The sequence below is a fragment of the Ursus arctos genome, chromosome X (genome assembly GCF_023065955.2).
Source record: "Ursus arctos isolate Adak ecotype North America chromosome X, UrsArc2.0, whole genome shotgun sequence".
Lineage (NCBI taxonomy): Eukaryota > Metazoa > Chordata > Mammalia > Carnivora > Ursidae > Ursus > Ursus arctos.
In genome coordinates, this window is record NC_079873.1 from 83,784,640 (window position 1) to 83,798,925 (window position 14,286).

The following is a 14,286-nucleotide window of genomic DNA, read 5'->3' on the forward strand; positions in this document are numbered from 1 at the left end:
ATGGCTCCAAATGCTGCCAGTTGCGAGGGGAGTGACAAGACTCCCCAAGGAGCCAACCAAATGTAAAGAAAAAAGAGCCAAAGGCAAGGAGAGATGGAGAGCCGAAAGCTGATGCCTGGGAATCTAGCTGGTACATTTCTATCTTCCTGCCCAGAAGTGCCCGGGAGAGAGCATTAGCTCCCAACCCATCCATCTTCTTCTCAGTTCACTCGCCCCTTAGCCGGGTCGTGCCTAGCAACAGCTGTCAGCAGGAGCTCCAGCTCGCAGTCTGTCTTTGGACGGGAAGGAGGGAAGTGTTTAGCCCACGGAGGAACTAGTGTCAGGGTCTCCAGAGAGCCAGGTCATCTGATAGCTGGATCAGGAACAGAGCTGCCTGGGAAGTGAGGGGACAGAGTCCACTGTGGGGCTGCCTCTTGCAGGCAAGGAGTTGATGGGGGCCGGGCCTGGGCTGCGGGAAGTGGGTGAAGTTTATCTTCGGCTCCGTTTCTCTGCCCCTCCAGCCTCCCCGAATGAGGCTACCTGTAACATCGCCGCCTCTACATCTGTGTGATGCGTTTAACCTTCCAAAGTGCTTCTGTAGCCATGATCTCATTTCATTTTCCCAACAATGCTGAGTGAACGGGATCAGAGACAGGTTAATTAGGACGTGGGCCGGCCTTCCAGATGCAGCCAGGACGCGGAGCGCTGCGGGGCCCCGGGGCTGGGCCAGCCGTGCCGTGAGGACTGAGCAGCCAGAGGGTCTCAGGACCCTGAGTGGCTGTAGGCAGTGGAGGGGGGTGCGCCAGGATGCAGGGCCCCCTCCGAGAGAGATTTGGCTCCAGCTGGGCTGCTAATATGCTTAGCTTCCGTGGATCCCTACTTCCTCCCCCAGCTTGGAGGCTGGATGGAGGAGGAGCAGTCACCAAGCCTCTTCGGCAGGAGAGTTAGAGACCGTGAGGAGATAATGGATGTGAAAGCACCTTTTCTCAGATGAGGTAATGGGTGTAAAAATGAAAAGAAGCACTTGGCTATAAAGCGTCATTATCATTAGGCAGAAGAGAAAGACTAGGCTTTTACCCAGGTCATTGACTAGAGAAGGCAAGCCTGGAGCGGGGCGAGGGGACGCCTTTCGGCCTTGGGTGGGCAGGAGTCAGAACGAAGGCATTACGTGCATCTGGAAACACATGGCAAGTCCCAGAAACGAAGCTGGGGCAGGTGATGGGCGAGGGAGGACCACAAGCTTCAGCTGCTTCATAATTTTGTTCCAGGTTGCCCTGTTGGAAGGGACCAGAAACCAAACATCTTTCAAAGTGAAATTGCCTTTTTTTCCTCCCCAGGAGGGAAGGCACGTGACCCGTGGACAGCTGAGCTCCTGTCATCCATCACCGCTTGCTTTCATTGTCACTCCCAAGTCTCCAGGCACTTAGCAAAAATTTCAGAGAGACTGAGATACAGTCCCTGAAAGATGCAGACCCCAGGAGGGAAGGGCTGCCTTCCATTTGCATTGTAAAAGGGCCTTCTCCTCTGTCAGTGGAGGTGTTTCTTCCCTGACCCAAGATAACTTGGGAAGGCTCAGGCAGTGGGAGGCAAGGGTTGCTTGCTGATTTGGGGAGGAGGGAGAGGGGAGCATCAAGTTAGGGACAGTCCAGCTCGGTTAGGGACAGCCCAGGGACGAATGTGCTTCAGGCCCACCTGGAGTCATGTCTGCGGCTCTAGGAGAAGTAGTTGGGCTCCCTGGGCGAAGACGGGGCTGCCCATGTCTAATGCAAGTTAGACCTTAATTACGGACTTTCACTACTATTCTCAGTTCCACTCTAATTTTCCTTTTCAGTGTACACATCACTTTCCTCCCCTACGCTAGACTGGAATCTCTTTGAGGGCAGAGATCTGTAATTTCTGTGTGCCTCGAAGCTCTGAGTAGGCGCTCAATAAATACTTGTTGATGAATGACCATGAGTCAAAACAGGAAAGCAAAACGCTTGTCACAAAAGGCTCTTAGCCTGTTGGCTCCTCTGGCTCCAGGAGCGTTTCTTTGCATCATTATTGGTGGTGCCTTCAGCCCAGCAGAGGCTAAAGTGTGTCCAGCTTCAGAAAAAGAAAAAGGCAGCAAAACTGAGCCTGCAGTAGCCAGGGGACCCTGAGCTCAGGACCAGCGTACTGAGTACTGGAACACACGCCTAGGTGTTCCTCGTGAGTGCCCCTGCTCCCCACGCACAGCCCCACAGGCTCTCATCCTCCAGCCTGCCCTGGCTGGGACCCATGTCAGAAATGAGCTGGTGTCACCCCAAAAAGAGGCTCCTTCAATGCCAATGAGATGGGAGACAGGAAAGCAAGGGGCTTATTTTGGAAGCAGCCCCAGGGGTGAGGCAAGATGGCAGCTGCAAGAAAGATGTTCTCTAGATCCCTTCAAGACCAAGCTCCTGCCTGCCACCAGTCACAGAAATGAGAGAGGTGCCAGCCTGGGGCCACCCTCATCAGAGCCCTGTCCTGGGAGGGTGCCTATCTTAGGACACCGGCCAGCCACAGTCCAGCTTCTGAGTGACTTTCCATTGAAAAATGACCATTTGTCCTACCCGTGCGGGAGGGCAGGAGCCAGTTTCTGAATTTGCCTTCAGGGGGCCTGACCGCATCCTGGGCAGCCCCATCTGCCTCCCTAAGGGGTGACAGACACACCCCAAGCCGGCTTGGTTGGGTGCAGCCAGAGTTGATGTGACTGGCATTAAGGCAGCCGTGGTCTGTCTTCCTTCCTGAGTTCTTCTATGAAAGAGACAAGCCCCAGACTATGTATTTCTCTTTTGTACAATTACTCTAAATCTCCCACCCCCCCATAAATAGTCCTAAAGTCTAATTATCGAATTTGTGTCCTTATAAACAACCTAATCGCTTGAAACCATTTGCAACTGAGGAATGCGGTATCCTGAGCTAGCCAGCAATCACTCTCCTGGTGTCAGAAACTCCCACCTCTTTTACGAACCTTATACTAGTTTGATTAATCACCTCCTGCCCCTCTGAATCTTGTTCCGAAGGGCCCTGCCTGGAACCTCAGTTTTCAAGAATACACACACTGAGGCTAGGGAATTTAACCCCATTTGGTAGACCAGAACTCTCCTGGGGCTTGAGCGATGCCAAGTCTGGGAGCTAAGGTTCTGCAAGTCTCTTGGCTCTGGTGCCCTCTCTTCCACCTCCAGCTGCCCCACCCCACCCGTTGGCCATTCATTGCCCTCTTTACCTCCTCCTCTGCCTCTGGCACCCAGTGCCCTCCCAAGCTCCACGGTCCCCGTGCCCTCACCCTAGTCCTTGCTGTAGAACCCTTCTAAAGTCCTCGTGTTAATTTTTCTGAGCTTCAACAACTCCATCTGTGGGCATCAAGAGAGCTATCTGCAGTCTCTCCCAGGTACCAGGGTGGCGATTTCTTGCAGCCCATTGGGGTTCACATCTGCTGGCAGCCATGAGACACAGCTCCCCTGCTTGCCCATAGGAGCCATTTTCCAGTTGTCCCCATTACCTGAGTAAGACGGTGTTACGTACGATTGTGTACGGTAATGGTCCTCCGCATCAGCACATTTGTTTATATATGCCATCTAAATAGTTTGTTTTTATATAGAACCTAAGGGATATCAAAGTTTAAAATTGTGCAAGGACTTCATGAAGGACTATTCTGAAGCAACTTTGCATTCCTTCCCCCACTTACTTGCCTGTCTCATGGTCCCTCCCTCGAGGTTTTGGTGTCCCTTAGGGAGTCGATAGCCAATTCAGTGGGCAATACCAGTTAACCTTCAGAATAACATACTTGCATTTAGGCTCCTTCTAAAGTCCCAATATCTTGGAGAAAAGGACTCTAGTGTCAAGTTCTGTGGCAACAGTTTTTTTCTGTTGGCCCTGGCCCCATAGACAGTGGCTTTTCCTTGCCAGACTCCTCTTTCTTCAAACTGAGCTATGAGGCCATCCTTGCCTCTGCTGGTTCTAGGCGACATAGGAAGCCAAGCGTGTGAGCTCCCACGTGCCATGGCCAGCACCCTCATCAGGGTCCCCTCCCAGCCGGTTCTGAGGCTTAGTTGCCTTTGCATCTTGTTTTGCTCCCATCTTCCCCTTCCCTCAGTCATGTGATGCAGGAAGAGAGCGCAAATGCTATGGAATGGGAGCAGCTGCCAGCAGAGACGCTGCGACAAGTGACCATTCACCGAGACCCTATATATGGCTTTGGCTTCGTGGCTGGCAGTGAGCGGCCCGTGGTGGTGCGATCTGTGAGGCCAGGTAGGTGTTCCTCAGAGTGTCCCCCCTGTCCCCGGATCCTGTCCCCCAGCACCCACCCATCTTCCCAAAGAACAGGGCTCCCCCATTCACTGTGGTGGTCCCAAGGAATTCATAAAGAGTGGATAAAGACGCACCAATGACCATGTGAGGGAGCTGGGCTTTAAGAGCGATCGACACAAACCATTGAGGCTTTCTGGGGCCAAGACAGAGGCCACAGTTGATGGTTTAGTAGAGTCTCTGTCTTAATGAAGCCTCCCTGTGTGTAGAATCTATAAAAGAGCCAGACTGTCTTGGATGAGAAATGTCTCTTCAATTCCATTCAACAAGTATTTATAGATTGCCTACTCTAAGCATGGCAAGATGGTAGGGAAGGACAAGACGCAGTTCCTGTCTCCAGGCCCCCAACCATCAGGCTGGAGAGACTGGTACACACTCACGAGAAAGGTCAGCCACCGACAGCTAGGATCGGGATGCAGACCATAGGTGGGAGAGGAGGGGGGAGGGGAAGGAAAGTTCCAAATGCCACAGTGGCAGTAACGACTGCTGCCATTGATTAAGTGCCTACTGTGTGCTTTCTTCATCTTGTTTATTCCTCCCAGCCAAGCCTGCAGGGTAAGTAGTCCTCCCCATTCGACCAAATGAGGAAACTGAGGCACAGAGTAAGAAAAGTGGCTTGTCCAGGGGCACTCAGGTGGGAGGCAATGGATCCAGGATTTGGACCTGGCGGGGTCTGTCGGATGCCAACATGGGAGAAGCGGGGCTTGAATGGGACCGGGTGGGAAGGAACAAGTGAAAGCCCCCACCTGAACTGTGGAATCCTGCCATCATGAATGAACTGGGCAATGGCCTAAGCACCGTTTCGTTCCACATCTGCTAGGCATTGACAGAAAAGACGGACAGAAAGAAGCTTTATTCCTGACTTGCTGGGCCCGAGGCTTTAGATGTTTACAACAGTTTCTCACTCAGTCAAGAGGAGCAGCCGGAGTACAAACTGGTCTAGCAGAAATTTGATGAATTTTGCAATCCTCAAAGGAAAAGGAAAAAAAAAAAAGATTTTTGTAAGCTCCCTTTTCAACTAGAGGGCATAAAGAAAAAAAAACAATCCAGTACAGGAGTTCGTGGCTAACCTCAGGCTCCCAGTCAGTCATGCAGTCTGGTGGAAGGTTTTTGAGTCCCTGATCAGAAATCAAATCTGTCCTGGGTAAGAGCAATCGGGAAAAGCTTAATAGCAGGCCACCAGGAGCCCCTGCTTTTGACCTCAAAGGAGATGGGATTTACAGAGCCTAACGGAACCCCTAGGCCTAGACAAGGGGGTCAGTTTCAAGCCATGTGAAAATGAAGAGGCAGAGTTGGAGGGGTGGGGACAAAGGAGAGCCGCAGGCGAGAGCCACAGAAAATCATGGGGTTGGCAGGCATAGCCCTATAAAGATGTAGACTGATCCTGATGGCTGCTTCTGGCCCAGGAGGCTCTCAAGTGCACAGGACTTCTTGGTTCTGTATTTGAGTTGATAAGATAAAAGACAAGAGGCATCCTGTAGAGGACCAATCTCAGTGGGGCCAGCCAGCACACCATCCGGGAAAGCAGTAGTAGATTGATGCCTACCACTGCCATCAGAGTTGAATTTCATGAGGACCGCTTCCATTAGAAGGAAGGAAGGGAGCAAGTAGGGAAGAGGTAGAGTGGCCTCTATACCAAAAGATTGGCATGTTGGCAGGAGAAGATAGAAGGAATGAAATGAGTTGAAGGAATTGCCCCCTTGGAGGATTACAGCTACCATCTAGTGAATTCGTACCAACATCAATCAACCATCTCAAGTGCTGTACCCTCATCATCTCATTTATCCGCCCCACATTCTTATGACATGGAGGTATTTTTATTTTCCCATTTGCCAAGTGAGGAAAGAGAGCCTCAGAGAGATGAAAGGTCTCGTCCAAGGTCACACAACCAGTGAGTCGCAGATTTGGAATTCGAGTTCAGGTCTGGCTGGCTGCTAAGAGTGGGGCCTCCACCACCCCCATCCCCTGCTCCTGAAGTCACTGTGCTATCAGGAGACTTGGCCCAGCGGGCCGAGGGCCAGTGCAGTTGGAGTGGTGAATCTCGCTGGCCGAGCCGCATAGGCACCCTCAGCACACAGGCCCCACACGCCAGAGCCACCGGGTCACACTCTGGTGACACAGTTGTTTTGTATGTTCATGTTTCTGGCATTTGCACAGCACACTTCTTTGTAGAGAGAGGGAACAATTGGGATCTAGCCCTTTAAAGCAGGCGCAAACAAGAGTCAAGGCAGGTTTGAGAGTGGGACCTGTCAGTAAACATCTCTTTGGGGCTTGAGTCAGGCTGGGCCTGACTTCTCATTCTCCTTGAATCTCTGAAAAACTTTTCTCCGAGGTCTTGGCTAAACACCAGATTCAGCACACCCTGTGGCGCCCCTTGACCCCTATCTTTTACCCCAACCAAGAAGGTATGGCCCTCAGATAGGTCTGCTTTCTTAACCTCGGCAGTGGAGTTGGGAAGGAGAGAAAGCAAACTTCCAACTCTCCACAATTTGGGGTCTGTGCTTGTCCCCCTCACTTACTAAAGAGTGGCATCTCTCAGAGATGAGAGAAGATAAACCCTCTGGGTCTTTTAGTCCATCCCCCTGTCTTCAGGCAAGTGACTGCCTAAATCATTCCCGACCAGCGAGTAGGAATGTTGCTCAGGTAAGAAGATACCTTGTCGCTCCTCACTTCAGCTATACCCCCTTCAGTAGTCTGCAAGTCACTCCTCGTGCCTAAGCAGATCCGTCCTGGAGAAACCCGTGTCTCTCTTTAGAACCCAGCCACAAAAGCACGTATTCACCTGGTCTGAGGGCCAGGCCTGGGCTTGGTAGGGTTTGCTCCCACACCACTGGCAGCCACAGGAGGTCCGAGCTAGCCTCTTTCTTCAGTCTTCTGCCCTCTGTCTGGCACAGGCAGCCACGGCACAAACAACACCCCTACCACCAGCCCGCATGGCCTGCACTCTTCCTACAGGCTCCTGTACCCACTTCCGCTCCCTTAGGCACTGGTGACTCCCTCCCAGACCTGTGCTTTCCCAGCAGTGGCTCCAGGCCCTCATGCCTCTCTCCTCTCCTCTGCAGGAGGCCCCTCTGAGGACAAGCTCCTGGCTGGTGACCAGATTGTGGCTATTAATGAGGAGGACGTGAGTGAAGCCCCCAGGGAGAGGTTCATAGAACTCATCAGGTAACAGGGGCCTCTTGGGCCTTGGCAGGAGCTGAGCACCGACTCCTCCCCTGTCCCACCAGTGACATAGGGCTACCACGGTCCTCCCTGGCCCTGAGAGGGAAGCCCTTCAGGCAGAGTAGCCCTAGCCGGGGCTCCTGGCTACCCAGGGGCCCCAGGGGCCCTCACACTCTCTGACTTAGCCTTCTCCAGTGATCTGAACAGAGAACAGCCTTCTGCAAGAGCTCACCTCACCTTTCTCCCCCATACTACTCCCCTTACCAAAGCCCCTTAGTTTTTGACTTACAGTGCAGGGGGGCAGACCCAGTGAGCAAGGAGGACTAAACGAGCCATTAAAAGAACGCTCTGGAAAAAAAAAAAAAAAGAACACTCTGGGATAAGCACAGTGTGAGCCAGGCATTGTGTCTCACCTCTCCATACCCCCTCTACAAAAAAAAAAAAAAAAGACAAAACAAAACACCTGAGGAGAAAAAATTCTGAATCCCTAGCTAATGGGCTGAGGAAGGGAACCTGCCATTGTGGATTCTGCTTACTGTGTGTGGACCCTCTTAGTGCCCTCTACAGATGGGGGCAAAAGAGAGAGAGAAAGGAGTGTCAGGGGGACTCCCACCATCTGTACATGGCAGTAATCATGGTGACTTTTCCCCTCCTCACCCCTACACATAGGACACATGTACACGCTATACACAGTCCCCTACCTCACACTCCTACCACACACATACACACACACCACCCACATGCCTCCTTGCACAGACGTGTTGATAAGGAATAAGAGGATAGAGGTGAGGGCTCTAAATTCCGCGGATTGTCTTCCGCTTTGGTGACCTTGGCTGTCTCCTCCCAAATGGTACTATGTGTGCTCTTGCTTTCGCTCTTGCTCTCTCCCTCTGTCTGCCTTGTGTAGTCTGCTCTATCTCTGCCTCCATCTCCTTCAGGCCCTCTTGGTTTAGAATATTCTTCATCCCACGTGTCTTTCTTGTTCTCCCAAATCCCACCTGTCCGCAGAACCCCTCCCTCCCCTTCAAAGGCAGATTTAGCACCCTGCGGATGGAACAGCACCCTCTTGTGAGCTCTGGAGGCAGTTGGAATGCTGCCTCCTGAAGTCCAGAGCAGGCCTTCCTCGACACACTTCCCCTCCAGCTCACATCTTGAAACCTGTCTGGTCCCTAATGACGTTTAGTTTCTCTCTCCTCCAAGTTCAGTGGTCCATTGCATCCCACCCCACCCAACTCCACCCTTCACCCTCCACCACCACACCAAAATGGGGTAAGTCCTTTCAACCCCATCAAGGGCATGTTGGGGTTCTTTCAGCCTGACCCTCCAGAAGTCTTTGCTCTGCTTCTAGTGAATACCTTTGCACCCTAGAACAGGTACGCCAGTTTTGTGAAGGAGTCCAGAGCTCCTTCAGGATCAAGACAGAGCTCACTCATTTGATAACCTTGGGGGTCAGCAGATTTTTATTATTTCATTCATTCAATGAATATTTGTTATCGAGTGTCTACTATGCACCAGGCACTGAATATACAGCAATGAATGACATAAATCCTATTGGAATTTACATTCTCGTGGAAAGAGACACGCCTTAACAATAAACATGATAAATATGTAATTATATGGCACACTGGAAATAGATGAAGGTTAGCGAACGATAGAAAGTGGATCGGGAGAAACCGGGTCCTGGAGTGCTGGGCACAGAGGTGCTGATGCAAGTTTAAATAGCCTGGCCAGGGGCGCCTGGGTGGCTCAGTCGTTGAGCGTCTGCCTTCTGCCCAGGGTGTGATCCCGGCGTTCTGGGATCGAGCCCCACGTCAGGCTCCTCCGCTGGGAGCCTGCTTCTTCCTCTCCTACTCCTCCTGCTTGTGTTCCCTCTCTCGCTGGCTGTCTCTCTCTGTCAAATAAATAAATAAATAAAATCTTTAAAAAAAAAAAAAGGAAAAAAAATAAATAAATAGCCTGGCCAGCGTTAGCCTCATTGAGAAGGCGGCAACTAAAGAAAGACTGAGAGGAGGGAGGGTATCAGAGAGGAAGAGCCAGTGCAAAGGCCCTGAGGCAGGAGTGTGTCTGGCATGTTTAGGGAGCGGGGGAGAAGCTAGGATGTGAAGTGGGGCAAAGAGGGGAAGACCTGTAGCCACTATAAGGACTTCAGCTTTGTTCTACGTGAAATGGGGAAATGTGGCAGGGGCTGGGGCAGATGCATCTCATAATCTGACTTACACTATGCCCTGCCCTGTTCAAGAGATGGATGGAGTTTTCCTGGAATACAACTCCTTCCTCCTCCCAGGAGCTCCCCATCCCTGGACTTGGCCTCACTGAATGTGGAAAATGTTCCAGATCTTTGAGCAGGAGGCCTTGGCCTTCCTTGAATATCTAGAACCAAATGGTCTTGACTCTGCTTCTTGAATACCCTTGTTCCCAGAAACATGTGAAAAAGTCCAGCGAGGAGAAGGGAAGCTCCTTCCAGGCAAACCCTTTCCATTTCTCTCAGTTCTTTTAAAGGATCGTGTATTCCTGGGGGAGAATTTTCATACCTCATGGCCTGTTTGATCATTGGCATAATTCTTGTCGGAGGAGTTTCAAATTCTTCATCCCTTTGAATATTTGCTGTCTGGAGAGCCTTGGTTCCATCTGTTGCTCCCTGGCTCTCGTTTTTTGGTCCCTCAATTAAAACAAATCTGCTGAGCATGAGTCATGATAACCAAATGACCTCCTTTGGGTTTTTCCTTTGAATTTCTCCTCTTGCTTAAATACCAAATTGCCAATTGAGTTCCATAATTCAGGCCTTTAGTTTTCCTTGAGAATTTTCTATTCTACAGATGAAATTGCTCCTAAGGCTTGGGGAGTTCTACAGAGCGAATGTGAGAGGGAAATAGAACGGGAAGACCTGAAAAATGACAGCCCCAGAGATTATGGTAATACCTTCTTCAGATGCCTGCGTGAACCTCTATGGATGGTTTCCGTCGGCTGCCACAAATGATGGGAGGCGAGGCGGCTGGGTAGATATTCAGAGCGCCCGCTGGCCTAATCCGTATCCCCGAATGCAGCCCAGGGGAGAATTCTGGTGTTGCTTCTCGTGCAAGATGAGTACCTCGTACATGATACACTACTGTCCTGTTCCTTCTTCTCTCTGTAGGAGCGCTAAGGAATTCATCGTTCTTACAGTTCTGCACACTCATCAGGTGAGTGAGCCGCTGTGCCATCCACCCTTCCTCCTGATGGTGGTGACAGAATCCCATATTGGAAAGTGACCGCGACGGGAGGGTGGGTGGACAGCGAGACTAGACTCCATGTGTTGTGAGCCAAAGCTTGAGGAGTGAGCTTAAAGCTTACCCTCTGAACGTCTGAATCTGCTTTCTACCTTGAAGGCTGGGGGATTTTGAAAGGCTCTCCAGGGCTCTGTTCTGCCCTGTGCCTTCTGCTTTAACCCCCACTGAGGCCGCACGCTCACTGCCCTGGTCCCCGACAGATTTTCTACCTCTTTTTTGCTGTACCCCATCAGAACGTACCTGCCCAGGGTCCGACTCCCACAGAGTCTTGCAGATGGTGGGTGCTAGCTAGTCTCATTCATTCATTCATAACAGTATTTGCTAGATGGCCTGCGATGTATGAGGCCCAGCACCACATGTGGGGGATTTAATATGACATTGGTGGGAAAGTACAGTTGGACGAATGGCCATCTTTGTCCTGGTACCGTCACTAACTAGCTGCGTGACCTTGGGTGGGTCAGTTCCAAAAAGTTCCCCATCTATAAATTGAGGGGTTTAGACTAGAACAGTGTTTTCCAAACTTGTCTGATCAAAACAATCAACAGGACTATTTATTAAAAGTAAAATTCCTGGGGAACCGGGTGGCTCAGTCAGTTAAGCATCTGCCTTCCGCTCAGGTCGTGATCTCGGGATCCTGGGATTGAGTCCCACGTTGGGCTCCCTGCTCATCGGGAGTCTGCTTCTCCCTCCCCCTCTCCCCTGCTCGTGCTCTCTCTCTCTCTCTCAAATAAATAAATAAGATCTTTTAAAAAATAATAAAAATAAAAGTAAAAATCCCCAGACCCCTCTCCTCAAGAGTCGAATTTAGAAGGCCCTGAGTCCATTACTAGGTTACGTTGTTATAGTAATCTTAAATGCACAAACCCAGGTGCAGAATTTTTGTGTGCAAAACTCAGAGCCCTCCTTCTGTCTCCAGCCTTGTTGTCCCTTCTCAGTGTCCCCAAGACTCCCCTGGCCTCCAGCACTAATGTCCCACCCCCATGGCCACAGGAGAGGTCACATCTGTCGAGGGTGGGGGGCACGAAATCAGGAGAGCCTTCACAGAGGAGGCTGCACCTGAGCTGGACCTTGAAAGATGGGGCAGGATTTCCCAGGCAGAGACAGAGGGAAAGATTTTCCAGAGAGTTGGCATTTCCGTGCAAAGCCAGGGACAGCGTGCAGGTGCAGAGCACAGGCTCGTCAGTCGGGGATGGGGTTCAAATTGAGCTCTGGCACTAACTGCCCTTCCCCGTGGCCCCCACCATGCCCTGCATTAGTGTGAACCACACGCACACACGTACGCAAGCACGCATGCACGCACACATTTACACAGGCACGTTCTCTCTCCCTCCCCTCCCCCTCTTTTCCCTCTCCTCCCCCCCTTCTCCCTCTCATACTTGCTCTCTGGCAAATAGGCCTTTCTCAATTGCAACTCTCCTGTTATCTCCGGGCAGGCAAGTTCCACCCTTCAGTGGGTGTTACCAATAGACCCCTCCCTCCATCCCTCCTTCCCACCCTTACTGCATAGGTGCCGTTGCCTAGTGGACAGTGGACAGTCATTCCCCACTCCCCAATCTCCCGTCATGAATGGCTACCAGTTCTCCCCCCCCCAAAAAAAAAAACATGCTTGTTGTGTTTTACCTCTCTGATCAGAGACCCATTGTGGGTTATTGTGTTAGTCGGGTCTCCTCAAATGCCATCTCCTCCTAGAAGCCTTCCTTGACTACCCTTTTTAATTCAGCATCGGCCTGTTACAGTCTCCCAATACTGCGTTCATTTTTTTCCTCAAAGTGAAAATATTACATTTGTACACTTTTTACTTGGAGATAATTACAGACTCACAGGAAGTTGCAAAGCTAGCACACACATCCCTGTGTACGCTTTACCCTGCTTCTCCCAAGGGTTACATCTCCTAGAACTAAAGTACCATATGGAAACCAGGACATTGACACCAATACAATGTGTGTATAGGGTTCAGTGTCAGTCTGTCACGTGTGTGGTGTGGGTCCGCATAGCCACCAGCACAGTCAAGACCCTGGACAGTTCTATCACTACAAGGACCCCTCACCTTGCCCTTTTATAGCCACACGCCTCTCTCCCCCCACCCCAGTCCCCATCAATCACTAATCTGTTCCTCGTTTCTGCAATGTCATCATTTCCAAAATATATACACGAAATAATACAGCATGTAATCTTTTGGGATTGGCTTTTTGTTCACTCAGCACGGCGCCCTTGAGAGTCATCCGAGTTCTTGCCAGTCTCAGTGGTCTGTTCCTTGTTAGTTGCTGAGTAGCATTCCATGGTGCAGATGGACCGCAGGCTGTTTGGTGATTCACCCAAACCTTATTAGAATGTCAGCTCCACGAGGACAGGGGCTGTGTTTCGTTCACTGCCGTCTCCCCAGCACCTGGAAGAGCACCGGCCACAGAGAAAGCCGTCAATAAGTATGTGTTGAAGGAATAAAGGAAACCCAGCTTCCACCCATCACGGCAACCCAAACTCAAGTGTCCAAACTTAGGTGCAGAATGAAGAGCCTAACGCTGCTCGCCCCACCTCTGTTTCCGCTCTCATCATCCCAACATCCCCGTGCCCTGCAGTTCTGATGTCCCCACTGTCCCATCCCAGGCCCTCTTTGCTATGACCGGACTGCTTTCTTTTTCCCCCTGGTCCAGATCTGAGTTCTCACGGCCCTGCAGGTTTCTGTCCTTGCACTGGTCCACACCTCTTCTAATACGTGTCTGTTTCCTTTAAGACCTGGCTTGAGTCTCTTCCAAACACCTCTGCCCAACTAACCTCAATGAGAGTTTCTCGTTTGTTCATCCATTCAGCAAACATCTATTGAATACCTACCATTCACTGAGGTGCTCTTCTTAGCTGGGAAGATGGCAGTCCACGGGACAGACAGAGCCCCTACCCTCACAGAGCTTACACTCTAGTGCTTGACCTCCTGCTTTCTAAACCCTTGGAGCATAGAAGTGAGCACACGGACACAGGGGCGCTAGTCAAAACGATTAACCTGTACAGTCGGAGCCATTCGGTCGGAATGTAAGCCAGCCATGGGCACTGGAGCAGAGTCTTGGAGGCCTCCCGATTGTGCCAAGTATTAACCCTTCAGTTGACCATTGGTAAAGTGGTCCTGGGGGAGAGGTCAGGTGTCACCCAGGAAGCTTAGGGCAGTGGCTACTTACCAATCAGCGTGAAAGAAACCCTCACTATTTCATAACAGCTATGGCCACCCCAGTGCATCCCAGCTCACTGTCAGCCTTGCCTACATGTATATTCGATCCTCACCATTCGCAGATTCTGTATGTGCAAGTTCACCTACTCCTGAAAATCTATTTGTAACCCCCAAATTGAGACCTATGGTGCTCTCCTGGTCACTTGCAGACAGGCAGAGCATGAAAAATTTGAGTCTCCCAATGCACACATTTCCGGCTGAGGTCAAATAAGGCAGCACTCTGACATCTTGTTCCAGCTGTCACATGGAGGTGTCCAGAAGATGGAGATGGCAGGGAGCAGCACAGTGTAGTGTAAGAAGCTCAGGCTCTGGAACAGTTGGATGGGATTTGAATCCCAACTCTGGCACCTG

General features: G+C 51.1%; 1 protein-coding gene across 1 annotated transcript in view; it reads left to right on the plus strand.

The window, feature by feature from the left end:
* Positions 1 to 4,051: 4,051 nt before the first annotated feature.
* Positions 4,052 to 14,286, plus strand: part of FRMPD3 (FERM and PDZ domain containing 3) — a 59,035-nt gene continuing 48,800 nt past the window's right edge. The window contains exons 1-3 of the mRNA XM_026478750.3: positions 4,052 to 4,233; positions 7,353 to 7,455; positions 10,586 to 10,631. Coding sequence (XP_026334535.2) covers positions 4,086 to 4,233; positions 7,353 to 7,455; positions 10,586 to 10,631 — 297 coding nt within the window. The 5' untranslated portion in view covers positions 4,052 to 4,085. The remainder of the gene's footprint in view (positions 4,234 to 7,352; positions 7,456 to 10,585; positions 10,632 to 14,286) is intronic.